Below are 16,481 nucleotides of genomic sequence, written 5' to 3' on the forward strand. Positions count from 1 at the left end.
GATTGGCCACTACACCCAACCTTATACTTTCATGGATTCCCCCACATCCCATTGGTCAACCCGCGGATCCGCCCGCATTGTCCATTCAAGATTCAAAGATCGATCCTTTTCGATTGATTTTTGGGCCGGTACTCCACCAGTCACTCAATGGACGTTACGTATGTCATGCTTGTTCAACCCATTGTGCTTTATTCATCCAATGAGAGTGTGTATGTTTGATGGTTGACGTGGTGGGTTAGACTACTGCTGATGGTTGCTGATGCTACTACTGTTGATGGTGATGGTGAGTGGGGGGTGTTAGGTGGGTGTGTTTTGGATGTGTTTCACAATTTACCCCTCCTCCTAGTAAGTAGTAGGTAGTACTTCGTCTATTGAACTATCACTTGTTGCTTTGGTGGTTGGTATGTGTGTGTGTGTGGTGCTCTGATTGATGGTCTTTCGAGTTACTTATTGTAAGTGGTGGGTGATGGTTGTGGTGGGGGAAATGGAATGGATGAGATTATCCGACGGATCCGAGAGAATGCCGCCGTGATGAGGGGAACCCTGCTTGCCTCTTCTTCTCCTCGTTTATTGTTGCCTTGATGGATATTCCCGGATGGATGGATGGATGGATTGATTACTGTAGGTGGTTGGGATCACGATTCGGTTGTTTCCTACAAAGTTTACGGGGTACTTGCTGTGTACCTGTAAGACAAGTATCGCTGCTCGCAATCAAGGAATGGCAGGTTCCACTTCCAATTGCTAAGGATTGAAAGCTGACAATTTGAGACAGATTGATCTCATTGTGAGTAATCTTACTACTTAGTTACTGGGATAGATGGATAGATGCCTCAGGCTGAAAGTAATCAACTAACAATACTCCCATATGTTCAATAAAATCAATCCAGGAACATGCTCGACAAATCCTCATTAGTATACCGAGCATAAGCATACTACCACACCAATCTGAAACTAATTAGATAATAATTCTCCCCCTGATTCACTTACACCAAAACCCTACCCACCTTTGTCCTCACTACAAAGCATAGTAGTATACCATCTACCATCTACCAAAAATATCTACACATACAATCTAGATTCTAGGTTCCTCCCACAATAACTACACTATCACCATCTGACACAACTAGTTCCCGCCTCCCCCTCCCCTGACCTGGCCTGGCCTGGCCATTCCCTAGTTCATAGTTCTAGCCCTTCCAGAAACACCCTCCCGCGACTATTGATTTCAACTACGGGATCTGGGGCAGGAAAAAGGGGTAAATAACATACAGTAGTCAAGAATGTGGCTTGATGGGACTAAGACGTGTCCATTTATAGTATACTTATAGTAGATAGATGTGTATTAGTGCACGATTTCATGATCAACCACTATACCACTATGATGGTGTGACAAGTGCCATTGAGTTATAATGCTGACTTACAGTAGTAGTATATACTACCTGCACGCTCAGCTAATGGGGCTAAATTCCACAGTGTCATTCGGAGGATTCGGCTGACGGGCTAAAAGTTATGGCATGCATCATTACTACAGTTCATACATAGGTAAAATGGGTAAACGGATATTTTAGGTCTTGTTTAATCTACTGGGTTGGCATAATCCAACATCAGACGAATCGGTTCGTGGCAGCACCTAACTCCCCGACACAACAGCCAATCCTTCATAAATCTTCTGCTTCACAGCCAAGAAACTCCCTCCTCCTCGTCCTAGATTTGTCGACGCCGCAGACTGCGCTGATGCTTCAATCTCAATCCGCCCTGTCGCCGACTTCCGCACTGCCACCATCCCATCGATAAGGAGCGTTCCCTCGCCCCTGAATTCTGCCGTATGTCCAGCCCCTTGCATGATCTTGCGCAAATCTGCCAGCCGCAGGTCGCCCACATGGAGCGGCCGGGTCATGGACCGCGTCCCTGCCGCCATGTTGACCGGCAGCACATCCAGCAGTGGGTATACCTCGGACTTGTCGGCTGATGGTTTGGCCCCCTCCGGTGGTGCGTTCGTCGCGACCTCGGTGCTACCTCCTTCTTCCTTCTTCTCCTCCTCCAACAGTTTCGGCTTCTTGCTGGGGTTCTCTTCCGTAGCATCCTCCAGTACGGCCTGTTCCGGTCCCCGCAACTGTGCCGTCAGGGTGACCACTCCCAGGCTGCGTACGTGCTGCCACTTCAAACGCCGGACCAGGTTGTTGCTCAACTTGACCATCCATGCGTTGGTGTCGACGCTGGCGTCAACGACTTCGCCGTTGACTGGCGTGAAGATGACTGCCGAATCCGCGGCCGAAACATCCATTCCGGATTTGGCTGCCAGGAGCTTCTGGCATTCGGTCGCCAACGCGGTCGTCTCCTGTTTCATGCCACCAACCAGGATCAGCTTCCGGGGCTGGATAAGTGGGATGAGCATCTCCAGACTGCGCTTGTCGTGTAGTCCCGTAAAGTCCACGTATGCCAGCCGGGCATTTATTGTCAGTGTAGCCTTTTCGTATATTGCCTTCGCTGGCCCTTCGAAGCTCTGTCCTTCCACCTCATCCTCCGAGGATACCGCGGCATCCACTTCGCCGTCTTCGGCGAGGCTCAGTTCGTCAGCAGTGCTGACATCCCGTTTCTGCGCATCGCCAAGCGCTTGCCGTTTGGCGCCACTGCCCGACAGTCGACGTCCGTGGGGCGCTGTTTCGTCCCAGCGACGTTTCTGCCCCAGCTTGGTCTGGGAGTCGGTCCGGCGCTGCTGCATGTCGGCCTCCTCACGTTCCTCGGCACGGAGGTACTCCTCGGGCCGGATGAACTCGCCATACTCGTCCCCCTTCTTCCGCGGTGCCACATACGGGAACATGCGCTCGCGACCTTTCTTGCCTCGTACATCGTAGTCGTAGACATTTTTGCGTCGTAGAAGAATGTTGACGCCAAGGTCTTCATCGCTGAGGCCGAGCTTGTTTCGGTTGGAGTGTGCTAAGGAGGTCGAGAAGTTCAGGACGCGACCCTGCTGTTCCGTCTCCGAGTCTTCTGATGTAGAGCTTGACCGGTCATCGAGGGCGTCGGCGGCATTGTCAAGATTTTCTTGTCCTCTTGCTTGTGAGGTATCTTGAAGTTGTCGTTTCGTGGCCAGATACTGCTGGTAGAGCAACTGCTCGCCTGCGTCCAAAGGCGCACGTCGCACATCCGTCCAGGAGAGGTCCCGGCCTCCGCTGTGCACCTGTTCCAGCATCTCGCCATCCGATGCCTTTTCTAGAGCGACGCCATCCTTCCGTTCTTCATACCACTGCCAGATCATACTGCCGAGCGTCTTCCTGTGGGTGCTTTCCTGGCCCTCCGTAATTCTCTCCTTATGCAGAGGCTCCGTCAAAAGCAGCAGGTTGTTGGCACCTTCCGCCACCAAACGAAGAGAATCCTTTGCGAATCCCCAATCCAGCGACGTATCGGAAGCGAGGATGACCTTGGGCTTCTGGTCGGACAGAATCTTCTCTAATCGCTTTTTGCGTTCCAAAATTCGGAGATGTTTGAATGTAAAAGGCCCCACGCCCTTCCCTTCTACCTTGCCCTGATTCTGACCTGCACGTTGGCCTTCTGTATTTGACTGACCAGTCGCTGCATCCACACCCTCAGCCGCCTCAAACTCTCGCACGATATTCTCGTCCATCCACTCCAGCATACTCCTTGCCAGTCGCATCGTAGTATTAGCTTTACGGCCGGCCAGGTACAATCCGGCTCCTTTCAGTATATCGTCACCCTGGCCAGAGCCTGCCGCATCGCGCCAGGCATGTTCCAGTGCATAAGCCAGCTCCAGCACACGAGCGCTAGTATCCGTAGGAATCAGCACTGTACCACCCTTGGCAATGGTGCTCCGAATCATGTCCAGCAGCAAGTCATCCCGTTTCTTCCTGCCTCCGGGCAATGCAAACCGTTCGCCTCCCCTGGTGCTGCATACCAGCGCCGTAGGTTTGCGCAGCTGCTCAATGACCTCCGTTCCACTAGCACCGGAACCTCCAAACCAGGCAGCGCCCGCGACGACGCTCTCTCGAGCTTGGTTCCAGTCGACCGCATAGACAATTGACTCCATGCCATGTTGTACATGCCATATCGTACCACCAACGGTATGTCCAGCGTTGTATGCGGTCAGCGTAAGGCCGTTCAGGGGCGGGGAGAATGGTGACGGAAGCGGTTGGTGTGGTTGCGAGTATTTCAAAGGGTGTATCAAAGAGAAGTACCGGGCGATTTCTTCGGCGGTAGGAGGTTGGAGGAGGATGCGCCCGGCATGAGTAGCTTCGGCGCTTTCATCGCCTTCGGCCACCGACGCAGCAGCTGATGCTGCGGCCGTAGAAGCGCCGGGCTCGGAGATCGAGGCTTTGGGTAGAAATGTTGCGGCCAGCGGAGAAGAGGCGTATAAATCCTGTAGCAACGTGCGACCGAGCGCAATGACGGGACTCGTAGCGTAGACGGGGATTTGCGTGAAGAGAGGGAAGGTCTTGCAGCAATGGGCAAAGGCACCGATATGAGCGGGTGTAGCGTGGGTTAGAAGAATGAGCGACAGGGTCGGGACATGTCTATCATTATCATATTAGAAGACTGACTCCTCCGTTAGATATACAGGACTGCAGTGGTAGCTCACTTTTCAAGTTCCTGCAGGTCGAGAGGATCGAAGGTGTCATCCCAACCGACGTCCACAAGAATCTTGATCCCTCCATCAAGCTCGAGAATCGATTGTGAAGCCTTCGATGACGCAGACTGCGCGCCGAGAAGGGGGGTAAAGGTGAACATCTTGGCTTGGAGATTATCGTGCGCGGCGATCCCAGGGGAGCTGCAGTTGAGGCTGTCGCGGAGACTCGGGAAGCGCTCTCACTTAGCTCATCGATCCAGACGGGGTAACGACGAACAGATGCGCGACCAGTTGGCAATTATCGTAACATATCCAAACTATTGAGCAGCATTCACTAATATGAAACAATGGCTGAGTGCGAAGGATGCTGATGCCGCTGATTGTTTGGTCGACATCGGCAGACACAAAGCAGCATCACATCACGGGTCTTGTTTGTCCGGTTTGCAGTATTTTCTTTATCGGGTAATCATAATGCAGATCATTTATATAGTACTATTGTCGAAGTATACACAGACACAAACAATAACAAGCATGGTGAATAATGCTACAAGATATGCTAAATACACACGGACATATGCTTTGCCTCATTTACTTCAAGCTTTCTTAGTCGCTTTTGCAGCCTCTTTCCCCTGGGACTTGGCCATGGCCCGCGTTTGCATTCGCCGCGGTGGCGATGCTGGTTCAGCTTCCCTTGCTGCAGGCCCCGTTGATGCTAATGATCGTACTGAGCGTGTCGATCGTTTTGGTGCCGCTGAGCTTTTTGGTGCCGCTGAGCTTTTTGGTGCCGCTGAGCTTTTTGGTGCCGCTGAGCTTTTTGGTGCCGCTGAGCTTTTTGGTGCCACTGAGCTTTTTGGTGCTGCTGAGCTTTTTGGTGCTGCTGAGCGTTTCGATACTGCCGATCGTTTCGGTCCTGCTTCCTCTGCCGCAGCTCCTGCTGATGCTGGTGGCCGTGGTGAGCGCGCTGAGCGTCTTGGTGATGCTGAGCGTGCTGGTGGTTCCGAATTCTCCGGTTCTGTAGCCCTCTTCCTCTTCGTCGCTTTCGCTTTTCCCTTCTTCGCTGGTTCCACTTGTGCTGGCGCCGCCTTGGGTAGCGGAGGCGGAGCCCTAGGTATCTGCTCAAGTTGACCTGGAGCCAGAGCAGAATGCAAACTGCTTGGGCTCACTCCGCCCCAATTTCTCATCCGGTGAAGTATATCTTGAGGGTAATATTCATCGTAGTGATCATGCATGTATTGCGTGCTGTCATTTACCTTGGAAATTACTCTTGGAATGATTGGTCCCTGAATCGGCGGTCCCTGAACTGGCGGTCCCTGAACTGGCGGTCCCTGAACTGGCGGTCCCTGAACTGGCGGTCCCTGAACTGGCGGTCCCTGAACTGGCGGTCCCTGAACTGGCGGTCCCTGAACTGGCGGTCCCTGAACAGGTGGCCCTTGAATAGGCGGTCCTTGAATAGGTGGTCCCTGAATAGGCGGTCCTTGAATAGGTGGTCCCTGAATAGGTCGACTCCTCCGTGAGCCAGCTTCCCCACCTTCAATCCGACGTTGTTGTTCTCTTATCTCGTCGACCGGCTCGATCAAAGCCGGGTAATTGTCGACATGTGGCCCTATCATGTTGCTCCATCCTGTCCACCATGGTGGGCGGGCTCGAGCCTCTTGTATCGCTAGAAGTCTATTTCCATTGAGAGGTTCTTGTAGCAGCTGCCTCTTCGGTTCCGATGTCGATCCTAATACCCCAGTAAGTACTTGCGGCTCTGCTAGACCTTGCCGTAGCTGTCTCGGTCTTTCCCTCGCTAAAGCTTTCGCACCTTGTCTTGATGGCCTGTCGGGCGCTCCTCCTCGAGGCACTAGATTCCCATCAGCCAGACATTTCATCACTTTCAGAAGGGGAAGTCAACAGTGTCTGTACCTTGTTGCGGTACTCCAAATCCATATAACTGGGGATCGGGGGGCGGGTGAGGATGGATGTCTGGGTCATATTGTTCATAGACTACCACATTACCCCCACGAGCTAAGCACATGGCCAGAATTAGCACATCAGAAAGAGTTCCGGAATGTATAACGCAAGGGATACATGAAGAATGTGAGCAAATCCTTCCCGTAAGCCGCAATATCTGAGAGTAGCTCGTATATATCGCCAAACAGGTTTGCTTATAGCGACTTACGCCGCTCCGACAAGACATATATTACATCATCTGATAACTTTGAACACGTACAAAAAGAGGCATAGGAACATGCTCAACACAAGTAAAGTGACAACAATCCAAATCCATTTACACTCACCCTGATTTGTGACTCCACCATCATCCGCAATGTATGGCGGTTCTTGGACCATGTACTCAGTCGGCGGCATGTCTATTCCGTTGTTTGGGTCATTTTCCTGTTGGGGAGGGTTATTATGCATGGATAGCATCTTTAATGTTCCTGCTAAGTATCGACTGTGTCCTTCGGTTGGGGACTTTGGCCGATGGACCTTGTTCTTGGGGGCCTGTGTGAATAAAGGCGGCCGCTTGTATGAACTATAATTGTAACCTTCACCTGTGCCAGCCTGAGTCGGTACTACCATCTCACCAACGGGCATTTGTCGATGATACTTCTTGCCCTGAGGCCCCTCTGTCCACGTTGGCGGGACGACTGGTTCTCCATATGGTCGAGATCTTCGCGTCCCCAGATGTAGAGGTTGGAGCCTATTGCTCGTATGGCTAGTTGGCTGTTTAGCAGCGACATCCTGCAACTCTCTGGCAGCATTGGCCAGGATGGCCCCCCGTCCTGCCGAAAGCCTCCCGGTACCACTTGACATGGTTTCAGGTTCCGCATTGACATACTCCACGTGTTGGTCCCCTGGTGGGTTTGCGTCAAGGGAAGTTCTCTGCGACGGATCCTCGAGCCGCTTGCCGGGTTCTTCAGACATTGCTTATCAAGTTGCTGGAGTGGTGGATGTGGATAGCTTGAACAAAAGTATAATGCTCACGTACACACTGGAAGTACGCCTCGTAGTTTATATTTCTCAGAATGCGAGCCCAAAGGCTTGTAAGCTCAAGATGACTTGGAAAACAATATGGTCAGCCTGGACACCCCGTGCGGAGCGATGGTAGTCAAATATATCTGGGACAACTTGCATTATCGAAGGGGTTCATTCACGCTAGGTTTCGAATGAACTTCCTTTCACCTATATCGATCGAAGTAATTGATTCAACAAAAATAGAACAGGCGCAATGTATTCCTCTGTCTTTGTTGGACACTTCTTTGTCCCTGAAAGCATCAAGAAGAACTTCCCACGAGGCGAAAATTGCAAAGTGAAAGATCTATAAGCCGGCGTCAGCATTGTCAGTAACAAAGCCAATCGATTTCGACGCTAAACTTACCTAAACCTTCGTATACCCGCCGAAGTCTGAGCAAAAGCACTCATGCACTTTGCTGCAATCTTCAGTTTGAAGGAGCAAGTCTCTCGCAAGTTGTGCTGTTGATCGGATAGTTAGTTCAGTCTGAACAGAAAAGTCCATCACTTTGAGTTCGCTGAGCATCCAACATACAGGGACGGTAAATCCCGCGAGGACAGTAAAAAAAAGTCAGATATCGTCTCTCCATGGCCATCATCACACCTGTCAGATGGCCTCCTGGCCTTTCCAAAGTACATTTTCAGCACATTTCCGCCCTAGAAGATGATCGAAGAAATTTCCTTCTTTTCTTGCATTGTTGCCTGATAAAGGTCAAACAATCTCTATCTAGGGGAGGCAAAACTGGGACGAAGATCAACAAAGAAAGTCAAAGTACTCGGTACATTCCTCGGAGGATTCCTAGCGCTGCTGACACCGAATGACTGGTAAACTAGCAATGGAAAGTGCTTACTTGCCTCAGCGTTAGTTTCTATTGTCGTTGGAATGTTCTTTTGTGGGTAGCTTGAGTGTTGATCTTAGTCAAAAGATTTTGTTATGGTGTGATATACGTTGTACTTGGTAGGGCGTGCTCGCTGGTACTCGTCCAGGACAATGATTCAACACAACCGGTATCAGCTGGAATCCGACTTTATGATGTGACTGGCCTGTATGCTCTGATAGGGTTGCCTGCTCTAGAAGTATCCTCAAGAAACAATAATGATCTTGGCAGCTGACCAGCTCAGAGCTTCGCTGTAAAGACCACCAGCATCGCGTACCTTGTCATATAGATTATGTCACATCGACCTAGCGAACATGCTTAATTGGCGGTTTCGCATTCCACAGCTCAGTCAAGGATGGCACTGAAGGTGAAGGTCAGTCCTGGACTACGTTCCACAGAACGAGGGGCAGGCAGTCAGGCAGGCAGGCAGGCAGGCACGAGACCAGGGCCCTCAGCTCCTGCCATCCCCTTACTACTAAGTTTACAACCCAACAGCAGGCAAAGCGCAACCCCGCCGTCCCTGAGCCTGGTAGTCCGTACAGCACTTCACAGTGCACCTTCGCTGCGGATTTGTTGCACAATTTCGACTTTGAATAGAAGAATAAGGGAAAGATGACATTATGTACGATTTAAGAAAAAGACCACATATGATCACTGCAGGCAATTGGCCACGCAATGCTGGTATGCTTGTCGTATGAACTATACTCAAGAACAGTGTATGGAAGACATTCGGCGTTGCTCAGAGGTATCTGGAATGATGTGCCCCTTCAATCGAGAGCTAACACTCATTGCCAGTAACGGGGCTCGTCAAAGACATGGTACCGATGACCACGAACTCCCTGGCCGCGGAACAATGCAGGGAATCGACGGCCTTCAGGGACCATTTCCTCGGGGATACGCATTTCATTTTCCGGTTCCGGCTCGCCAATCACGAATTTACCGACCTATTAAGAACAGCTGGTTAGAGTGGAAGGGATCGTGGAAGTGAAATAGGCCAAAGGAGCATACCTGGATCTCAGTGTCGGTGATCGAGTCACGGCTAACTCTTGCGTAGCCTGTTCTCTTCAACCTCTTGTACAAGATGTACTCGCACCAACGGTCCCAGTCCGTGGGATCAATGTCCTTCATGCCACTGATATCACTGACATAAGTGTTGTAGTTGCCCTCGAGCGGTTTGGTGACCAAGTAGCTCAGCAACACCATCGGACGAGACGACGAACCCATCAGGTTGGACAAGTACTCCGTTTGCAGACGACGGTCTTCCGGATCCTCCTCCTGACCCGAATGGAAGACCACAACATCAACAAGCTCACCATACATGTCCAAAGTGGCGTGGATGGCGGGGGCAAGCTCACCAACAGGTGAAGGGAGTAGGTGATGGGTGGAATTGACAATGGGGAATTTGGAGAGCAAGGCAGATCCCCAGGTGTGCTTGTTGGGACCCGGTCCAAAGTCCGCGTACATGCCCAGGTCGTCCGCCAAGAATTGCGTAACGTCACGGTTGCCCATGATGATGCGTTGGTTGTCTGACTCAAGCAAGCCGATCACATCAAGCTCAAGCTCCTGGATTACATCGCGCATGCGCCGCTCAGATGCCCACATATCGTTATCGAGGCCGAAGTGGATCGTCCAGATGCCCATGGTGGCAACTTTGTCGTCCTTGTGATAAGGAGTGTAGTCATTAGTGGGGAAGCGGAGGTATGCGATGGAGACGGAGAGCAGTTGCAGGAGCGCGAGGACGTAGATGAAGTATGAACGCTGTCTTCTGCTGTTGGGGCTAACGGCCTTGATTTTCGGGCTGGAAGCGTTCGACACACCCGCCGAGAATACACCAGCGCCAATGGACAACATGATGGTGATCACGACCCAATCCGTGTGCTCTCTGACGAGGTATCCACCAGGAACAAAGGCGTAAGCAACGACCCAAACGTGGAACAGAATCAAGAAAATGTACAAGACGCAGCCCACACCGAACGTAGATGCAGGAGAATGTCTAACGGCCGAGGAAAGGAGAACGGGAGTCACGGCCAGGAGGTAGAACGTGAGAACGAGACCGCCATAGTATCCGGTCCAGTGACTGTAGCAGGTAAGGAAGGTGGCACCCAGAGAGCCAAGTCCGAACGCTGTCCAACTACCGGCCACAGAAGGATAAAAGAGGCCGTAGACGAGACCAGCACCCATGGTGAAGATGGTGACGGCACCGTGGGGAGCCGCGATGGGGCCCCGCACCGGATAACCCTCCCAGACCCAAGACATCATCGTACTAGAGTCTGAAAGAAGGTAGTGCATGGCGAACATCAAACCACCAACACCTAGACCGGCCAAGAACGGAGAGCCCTTCTTTCCACTCGACGGCAGATAATCTCCTCCGCTCGTGGCAGGTCTACGGTAGGATCGAAGGACAGCCAGGACGGCGAGAAGAAGTCCAAGCTTGTTCCATCCACCGTTCTGAGCGTGCATGATTGGCCACAGGGGGTTGTTGGTAGCGCATGCGAACTTGGCGACGCTAGACAGAATCAAACCGATGCTCCATGAAAGGATACGGGACTCCAATCTGACGTTGTTCGCCCTCTCGGCATACAAGCTAGCGGCCCAGGTCACACAGCTGCAGACAACGGCGAAGCCCATAACGAAGAGGCGGTTGGCAGGGTCTTGCACCTTATATGCCAGGAGTCCGGACAGCGAGAGCAGGTGGAAAAGGCGAGGGTTCTTGATTGCCGCAGATTTAATGGCCGGGATGCCGAGGAGCAAAGGCGAAAGGTAGCAGACAATGGCTGCCTCATATCCGGAGATACCCATGTGCCAAAGGGGGAAGTCTACATCCAATCAGATATGCGATCCTGCAGATAAGAAACGCACTACTTACACCAGACGAGAACGGGAAGGGCAGTGCAGAGGGTCCAGAAGACGAACTACAACTTATCAGCAACCACATAATTTGAGGGAAAGCCCAATCTGAAGCGTACCCCATTGTAGACGTCTGCAGCAGCATCGATGATTTCAGACCAGAAAAAGCCCTCGCCAAACGTATTTCCGACAGGCTTGCCCTTCCTGACTACGAGTTAACTGCCATGTTCAGGTTAAGTCTGGAAATCAGATTGTACACACTCTTTTTCAAGGACAGAGTCCGCAGTGGTCTTCAACTGCCTGGAAGTTTGCGAATCTTAGATCACGTCTTTCAAATACCGACAACCATCTTTTGGCGACTGTACATTTTCCTCTCTTGCTCTGCATTACTTTGGAAGCCATTGTACATACCCTCTGCTAACCCCCTTGACATCCCTCACAACAATCTCGAATGCGTCAAAGTCAAGAGCTGTGACGGCATCGAATCCGACATCAAACAAAATAAGCGACCACTCGAAGAAGGCGTATCTCGTGTAAGCTGGCCAAAGGTTAACAATCTCATCCACAGCAGCAGCAGCATCCATGCAATCTTACCCCCAGGAACCTTGTGCACTTTGTGTTGGATGAAGTAGTAGATCAGTGGCACCAGAGTGCCAAAGAACAGGCTGGCCAGAATCTTGCGGTACTTGACAGCGCGGCGGTTGTTCGGGCTGAGGGCGAGGCAACCGAGAGTCCAGGGCAAAGTTGCCACCAGGTACGAGATCATGAAAATATCGTGCCAGTCGTGATCATCAGTCGAGGTAACATAAGTCCAGCCTCCGCACGTGAATGTCCGGAACAAGCCCACACCAGCGACCAGCTTTGGCAGGGCGGAGTTAGGGCGGGCAGTCAGGAGGTACCAAAGGAAGACGAGGGCGAAACGAGGACCAGAAGTGATGGCAATGAAGACTTGGAAGAAAGAGCGTTCAGGATAGCGATCACCGATGGTGGCCGACACGGAAGGGAACCATTCATCAGGGTAGCCGTAGTGTTCGTTTTGGACGATCTTGTGGAAATGCAAGGACATTCCCACTACCAGGGCACTGAAGAAGGCCGTGTAGGCCACAGCCGTATGTGCCCAAGAGATCCATTTTCCATTGACCTGAGAGATGGTCAATTAGCCTGACAAACCGCGAAGCGCAGAGACACTAACCGCCACAACGGCATCCCCATCTTTATATCTGGGTGCCATGGCAGCACAGGGAGGCACCGAGCACGGACTCCGGCCAATTAAAAGAATAAGCTATAAAGAAACAGACTAAGGGGGATATAAATGAGCGTCAATAAAAGAGAAATGAAATGAGAAGGGAAAAGAAAAGCGAAAGAGCGGGTCGTACAAAGAATCCCAACAGCGAGAAGCCCAGATTCCCCTGAAGGTGAGAGACAGATGATGGGATGACCTTCGGAGCGAGGCTCGGCAACACGCAGGCGGCGCGCTCCAGCCACTAGCCCCGATCAGGCAGGCGGCCAGGTCCCTGGGCGGAGATCTCGTGCGGGATGCCGACAACTTTTTTTGCCTATCGTCTGGTTCTGGCTGGATTTCTGGGTTGCAAAGGAACTGTTGAAGTCGCTGCTTGCCAAAGCCATCCAGAGCAATCATGTCAGCTGCTACCGACAAGGCCCGCTTCTTTTTGGAGAAGTCAGTCCCTGAGCTCAAGGAGTTTGAGCGGAAGAAAATCTTCTCTAAGGTAATTGGCGCTCATGGTCATCATCTATCTACCCACCTCAATGCGCCTAGAAAACTGACATGCCGTTTCATCTGCTTGCAGGAGGAAATCACAGCCATCATTAAGAAACGGTCCGACTTTGAGCACAAACTGAATGCACGTGGCGCCCTGCCCGTTGACTTCGTCCGATATGCGCAATACGAGATGAACCTAGACACCCTGCGCCGGAAGAGGGTGAAGCGATTGGGGATCAGGTCGGCGGGATACACTGGGCAGAGGCGCATCTTTTTCATCCTTGACCGCGCGACTCGCAAGTTTCATGGAGATGTGGGCTTGTGGGTGCAGTACCTCGAATACGCAAAACAACAAAAGGCCTACAAAAAGGTCTCGAGCATCCTTACAGACGCCTTGCGGTTACATCCCGCCAACGTCGATTTGTGGCTATACGCTGCGCAATACGCTGTGGATGAGCATGCGGATATGACACAATCTAGAGGTTATATGCAGCGCGGATTGCGCTTTTGCAAAAGTTCGAAGAAGCTGTGGCTCCACTATGCCAAACTGGAGTTGATATATATCGCCAAGTTGGTTGCTCGACAGCGAATCTTGGGTCTCGATAAGCCGATTGAAGCCCCGAAGCCAGCGGAGGAGGATGATATGGATGCCGACATGATCGCTATGCCCAAGATTACTGGAGAAGATATCAACCCCGGTGCTGGAGAGGATGGCGGTGTGGATCAAGTCGCTTTGGACAACCTTGCCAACACCCCTGCCCTGACTGGTGCCATCCCTCTCGCCATTTTCGATACGGCCATGAAGAACTTCGAAAATGACGACCGCTTCGGTCATGAATTCTACGATATGGCAGTCGAGTTCGACGACCTGCCCTGTCTGCACAAGATTCTCGGCCATGTGGTCGACGTGATGCAGCAGAGCAAGCCCAACAGCCCCCATACGCAAATCTGCTACATCAAATTTCCCACCGCCGGACTCCAGGTCACTTCGCCCGAATTCCCACGTGCGTTTAGCGCATCATTTGCCCGTATCAAGGAGTACCGGAATAACCCCAACGTCGCCAAGGAGATCATCAGCTGGCTACAGCCCCTTGAGAAGACAGAAGGCGTGGATGCGTCTCTCCAAAAGGCGATTTCTGCCACTATCCGTAACGCGGAACGCATCGTACAGGAAGCATAGAGCTTACATTTCATTTAAATCATTCATCGGCGTTTATCGGGCTTTTTCCGTCGCAAGCTTAATGGGCAATGAGAATGAGGGAAAGGTCCTCTTGGTTATTAGGTGATGAAAAGTTAGCATGTTTGTTAGTCGTCATTACTACCCCGGCGGCTGCTCTTTTTGCTGCTGTGCATTTTCTTCGACTTGATGCGGGCTTCGTTTGCAGCTTTCTTTCTGCGCTAGATCAGTCCGAGGTTCGCATGTTCCTCAAAGTGGATCCTAAATACCCAGAGGGAAAATACATACAGTTTTTGTACCTTGTCACGTTGTTCTTGCGAAGTCTCTCCGGGAATCGTGTCCTCTGCTATGCTCTTGAGGAGCTGGTGGAGCTTATCGTAGCAAGCCTCCACATTGGCGGTCTGTCTGCGCGACTCATCCGATTGAATGACCAGGAACTGGGATTTCGCCGCGACGTATCGAGACGCTTGCAGCGGGGCATGTAGAAGTTGGGGGACGAAAGGCAGTAACGATTTGAGGGGGACTCGTAATGTGGCTTTCGAGTTCACCCTATACGAAGTAGCAGTGACAATTACATGTTAGTCACCAATCAATGGGAGTGGTTGGGTTCAGACCGATGGCGGCAACCGACTTGTTCACGTTTTGACCTCCAGGGCCACTAGAACGACTAAAGGAAATCTCGCAGATGTCACGCGGGATGGTGATAGCCTTTGAATTGAGCCTAGCGACCCATTCCCTAGCCGCCGTCAGGTGGTGGTCCGAATCTAGGCCCGAGGGAGTCGAGATGGCGGCGGCTCGTCTGGACGCAAAGGTTCGTGTCGCGACGGTGGGGCGGGACGAAGGGGGATAATAGCAAGCGAGGGAAACGCGGTGAAAATTACGGGGGAGAGAAAGCCGGGCATGTGCCATGATGGATTCTAATCCACGGCTTACATGATTCGCTCGCACCATATTCGCAGCAGCAGTAGTAGCAGCAGTAGCAGTGCGCGGGGAAGGGAGGTGCCGCGCAGCTGCAGGTAGGACCGATAGGAACAGGGACATTGAATTAAGGATGGGTATGCTAACGAGTAACAAGCACGAGGATCTTCCAGAAGCCGAGCTAGAGTAAAGTAGCTTTTAGTACGGATATGACGGAGTTACTTTCACCAAGGACCCGTCAGGTAATTTAAAAGTAGGGTGACCGGCAGGGTCGGGCTGATGGTTCGTCAACGGGTAGGGTAGACACCAATCTCAGTAGTAAGAGTTAGCAGCGGTCGGCCTCGGTTGCAATTCTTAGTGAGATAGTAGCTTGGATCATTAATCAAAGATGCATGTTTAGATTCTTCAGACTAAATGAGTACTAAGTAGGTAGACAGGTTGGGGTCGGTCACCGCTTGGAATTATGAACAATAGCTCCGATACCGACACCAAGGTGGCATTCCAAACAACAACAACAAGTTCAACAACAACAAACCAGTCAGTTGAATTCCAAGTGTTCCGAGCCTTTAGCCCAAGCTAGCTAGTTACTACTTAGTTATTACTTATTAGTGTTATTGCGTACTACGTAGTCACCAGAGACGGAAGAACTCCGTCGGAGCGCGGCAACAAGGATCTGGCCCCGAAGATGGCAAGATGGCAAGATGGCATCATGGGGCCCAGGGATATTCTTAGAGGGACTTAACGTTTTTTAGTTCATTGTGTTAGTCTAGATACTCCGTAGTTAGTACAAAAGTAGTCGGGCTTGACTAATTGATACCGATGCCAACTAAGTTACGGCCAGTTCCAGAAAAGAGAAAAGTCCAGGTGCGCCATGACCCGCCGCTAGTGTCCGATCCAGCCAGTCACACCGCATGGCTGGACCTGCTGAAGCACTAAAACACCCCGATCAGGCATGGCGCCGGTACTGACTTGCGCAAACTTTGACCTTTCCGTAACTTTCAAGTTACGCCGTGGAGCTCGAATCTTCTCAGTATTCTCACCATCCTTTCCTCTTTCCTCTTTCTCTTTCTCCCCCCCTCCACCACCAGAGATTGAATCTGTGTGAAGCGCGAAAAAGCAGTCCAGCCATCCATCATCCATCTGGTGGATAAGGAATTGTCTCTTCCCTGCTCCATTTACCATTTTAGCTCCTCCATCGCAATCTTGCGTCTGCTGATCGCTTGTCCCTCGTTCTGTTCCAATTTCTGTCAGTTGTTATTGGGTATTGATGAAATAATACGCGCTCCTCCTCATCACTCACTTCCTCATCGCCTTTCCTTGTTGTTCCGTGACTCCATCTTGCTAGAGCTTTCTATAACGGCTTGTTCC

The 16,481-nt window shown here is 51.5% G+C and overlaps 6 protein-coding genes across 6 annotated transcripts; 2 read left to right on the plus strand and 4 right to left on the minus strand.

Moving 5' to 3' along the window:
- Nucleotides 1–1,553: 1,553 nt before the first annotated feature.
- Nucleotides 1,554–4,942, minus strand: BO83DRAFT_338809 (cleavage polyadenylation factor subunit CFT2). Its single transcript, XM_025528520.1, has 2 exons — nucleotides 4,592–4,942; nucleotides 1,554–4,526 (listed from the first exon to the last, which is right to left on the minus strand). The coding sequence occupies exons 1-2, from the start codon at nucleotides 4,738–4,740 to the stop codon at nucleotides 1,628–1,630; spliced, it is 3,048 nt and encodes a 1,015-aa protein (XP_025388000.1). The 5' UTR covers nucleotides 4,741–4,942; the 3' UTR covers nucleotides 1,554–1,627.
- Nucleotides 4,943–5,221: 279 nt separating this feature from the next.
- BO83DRAFT_427465 (uncharacterized protein) lies at nucleotides 5,222–5,704 on the plus strand (the record flags this gene model as incomplete). The annotated part of the gene is made up of 1 exon (XM_025535346.1): nucleotides 5,222–5,704. The coding sequence occupies one exon, from the start codon at nucleotides 5,222–5,224 to the stop codon at nucleotides 5,702–5,704; it is 483 nt and encodes a 160-aa protein (XP_025388001.1).
- A 664-nt stretch (nucleotides 5,705–6,368) lies between these two features.
- On the minus strand, nucleotides 6,369–7,620 carry BO83DRAFT_361757 (uncharacterized protein; the record flags this gene model as incomplete). The annotated part of the gene is made up of 3 exons (XM_025529475.1): nucleotides 6,859–7,620; nucleotides 6,498–6,586; nucleotides 6,369–6,422 (listed from the first exon to the last, which is right to left on the minus strand). The coding sequence occupies exons 1-3, from the start codon at nucleotides 7,484–7,486 to the stop codon at nucleotides 6,369–6,371; spliced, it is 771 nt and encodes a 256-aa protein (XP_025388002.1). The 5' UTR covers nucleotides 7,487–7,620.
- A 1,299-nt stretch (nucleotides 7,621–8,919) lies between these two features.
- On the minus strand, nucleotides 8,920–12,708 carry BO83DRAFT_378795 (putative integral plasma membrane protein). Its single transcript, XM_025531346.1, has 7 exons — nucleotides 11,893–12,708; nucleotides 11,710–11,836; nucleotides 11,560–11,598; nucleotides 11,418–11,502; nucleotides 11,318–11,363; nucleotides 9,460–11,267; nucleotides 8,920–9,395 (listed from the first exon to the last, which is right to left on the minus strand). Exons 1-7 carry the CDS (start codon nucleotides 12,362–12,364, stop codon nucleotides 9,237–9,239), a joined length of 2,736 nt encoding a protein of 911 aa, XP_025388003.1. The 5' UTR covers nucleotides 12,365–12,708; the 3' UTR covers nucleotides 8,920–9,236.
- Nucleotides 12,709–12,871: 163 nt separating this feature from the next.
- On the plus strand, nucleotides 12,872–14,462 carry BO83DRAFT_361762 (snoRNA-binding rRNA-processing protein UTP6). The gene is made up of 2 exons (XM_025529476.1): nucleotides 12,872–13,025; nucleotides 13,107–14,462. Exons 1-2 carry the CDS (start codon nucleotides 12,936–12,938, stop codon nucleotides 14,196–14,198), a joined length of 1,182 nt encoding a protein of 393 aa, XP_025388004.1. The 5' UTR covers nucleotides 12,872–12,935; the 3' UTR covers nucleotides 14,199–14,462.
- On the minus strand, nucleotides 14,324–15,236 carry BO83DRAFT_361765 (peptidyl-tRNA hydrolase domain protein; the record flags this gene model as incomplete). Its single annotated transcript, XM_025529477.1, has 3 exons — nucleotides 14,324–14,411; nucleotides 14,484–14,744; nucleotides 14,827–15,236. 3 exons carry the CDS (start codon nucleotides 15,234–15,236, stop codon nucleotides 14,324–14,326), a joined length of 759 nt encoding a protein of 252 aa, XP_025388005.1.
- Between the last annotated feature and the right edge of the window lie 1,245 nt (nucleotides 15,237–16,481).

This window comes from Aspergillus eucalypticola (genome assembly GCF_003184535.1).
Source record: "Aspergillus eucalypticola CBS 122712 chromosome Unknown BO83scaffold_13, whole genome shotgun sequence".
Classification (NCBI taxonomy): domain Eukaryota; kingdom Fungi; phylum Ascomycota; class Eurotiomycetes; order Eurotiales; family Aspergillaceae; genus Aspergillus; species Aspergillus eucalypticola.

Coding starts and splice junctions, on each gene's coding strand:
- BO83DRAFT_338809 (XM_025528520.1), bottom strand. CDS start 4,740: ATGTTCACCTTTACCCCCCTTCTCGGCGCGCAGTCTGCGTCATCGAAG. Junction 4,527..4,591: donor GACCTGCAGGAACTTGAAAA/GTGAGCTACCAC, acceptor TGATAATGATAG/ACATGTCCCGACCCTGTCGC.
- BO83DRAFT_378795 (XM_025531346.1), bottom strand. CDS start 12,364: ATGTCCTTGCATTTCCACAAGATCGTCCAAAACGAACACTACGGCTAC. Junction 11,837..11,892: donor AGTGCACAAGGTTCCTGGGG/GTAAGATTGCAT, acceptor ACCTTTGGCCAG/CTTACACGAGATACGCCTTC. Junction 11,364..11,417: donor CTGCAGACGTCTACAATGGG/GTACGCTTCAGA, acceptor GATAAGTTGTAG/TTCGTCTTCTGGACCCTCTG.
- BO83DRAFT_361762 (XM_025529476.1), top strand. CDS start 12,936: ATGTCAGCTGCTACCGACAAGGCCCGCTTCTTTTTGGAGAAGTCAGTC. Junction 13,026..13,106: donor GGAAGAAAATCTTCTCTAAG/GTAATTGGCGCT, acceptor ATCTGCTTGCAG/GAGGAAATCACAGCCATCAT.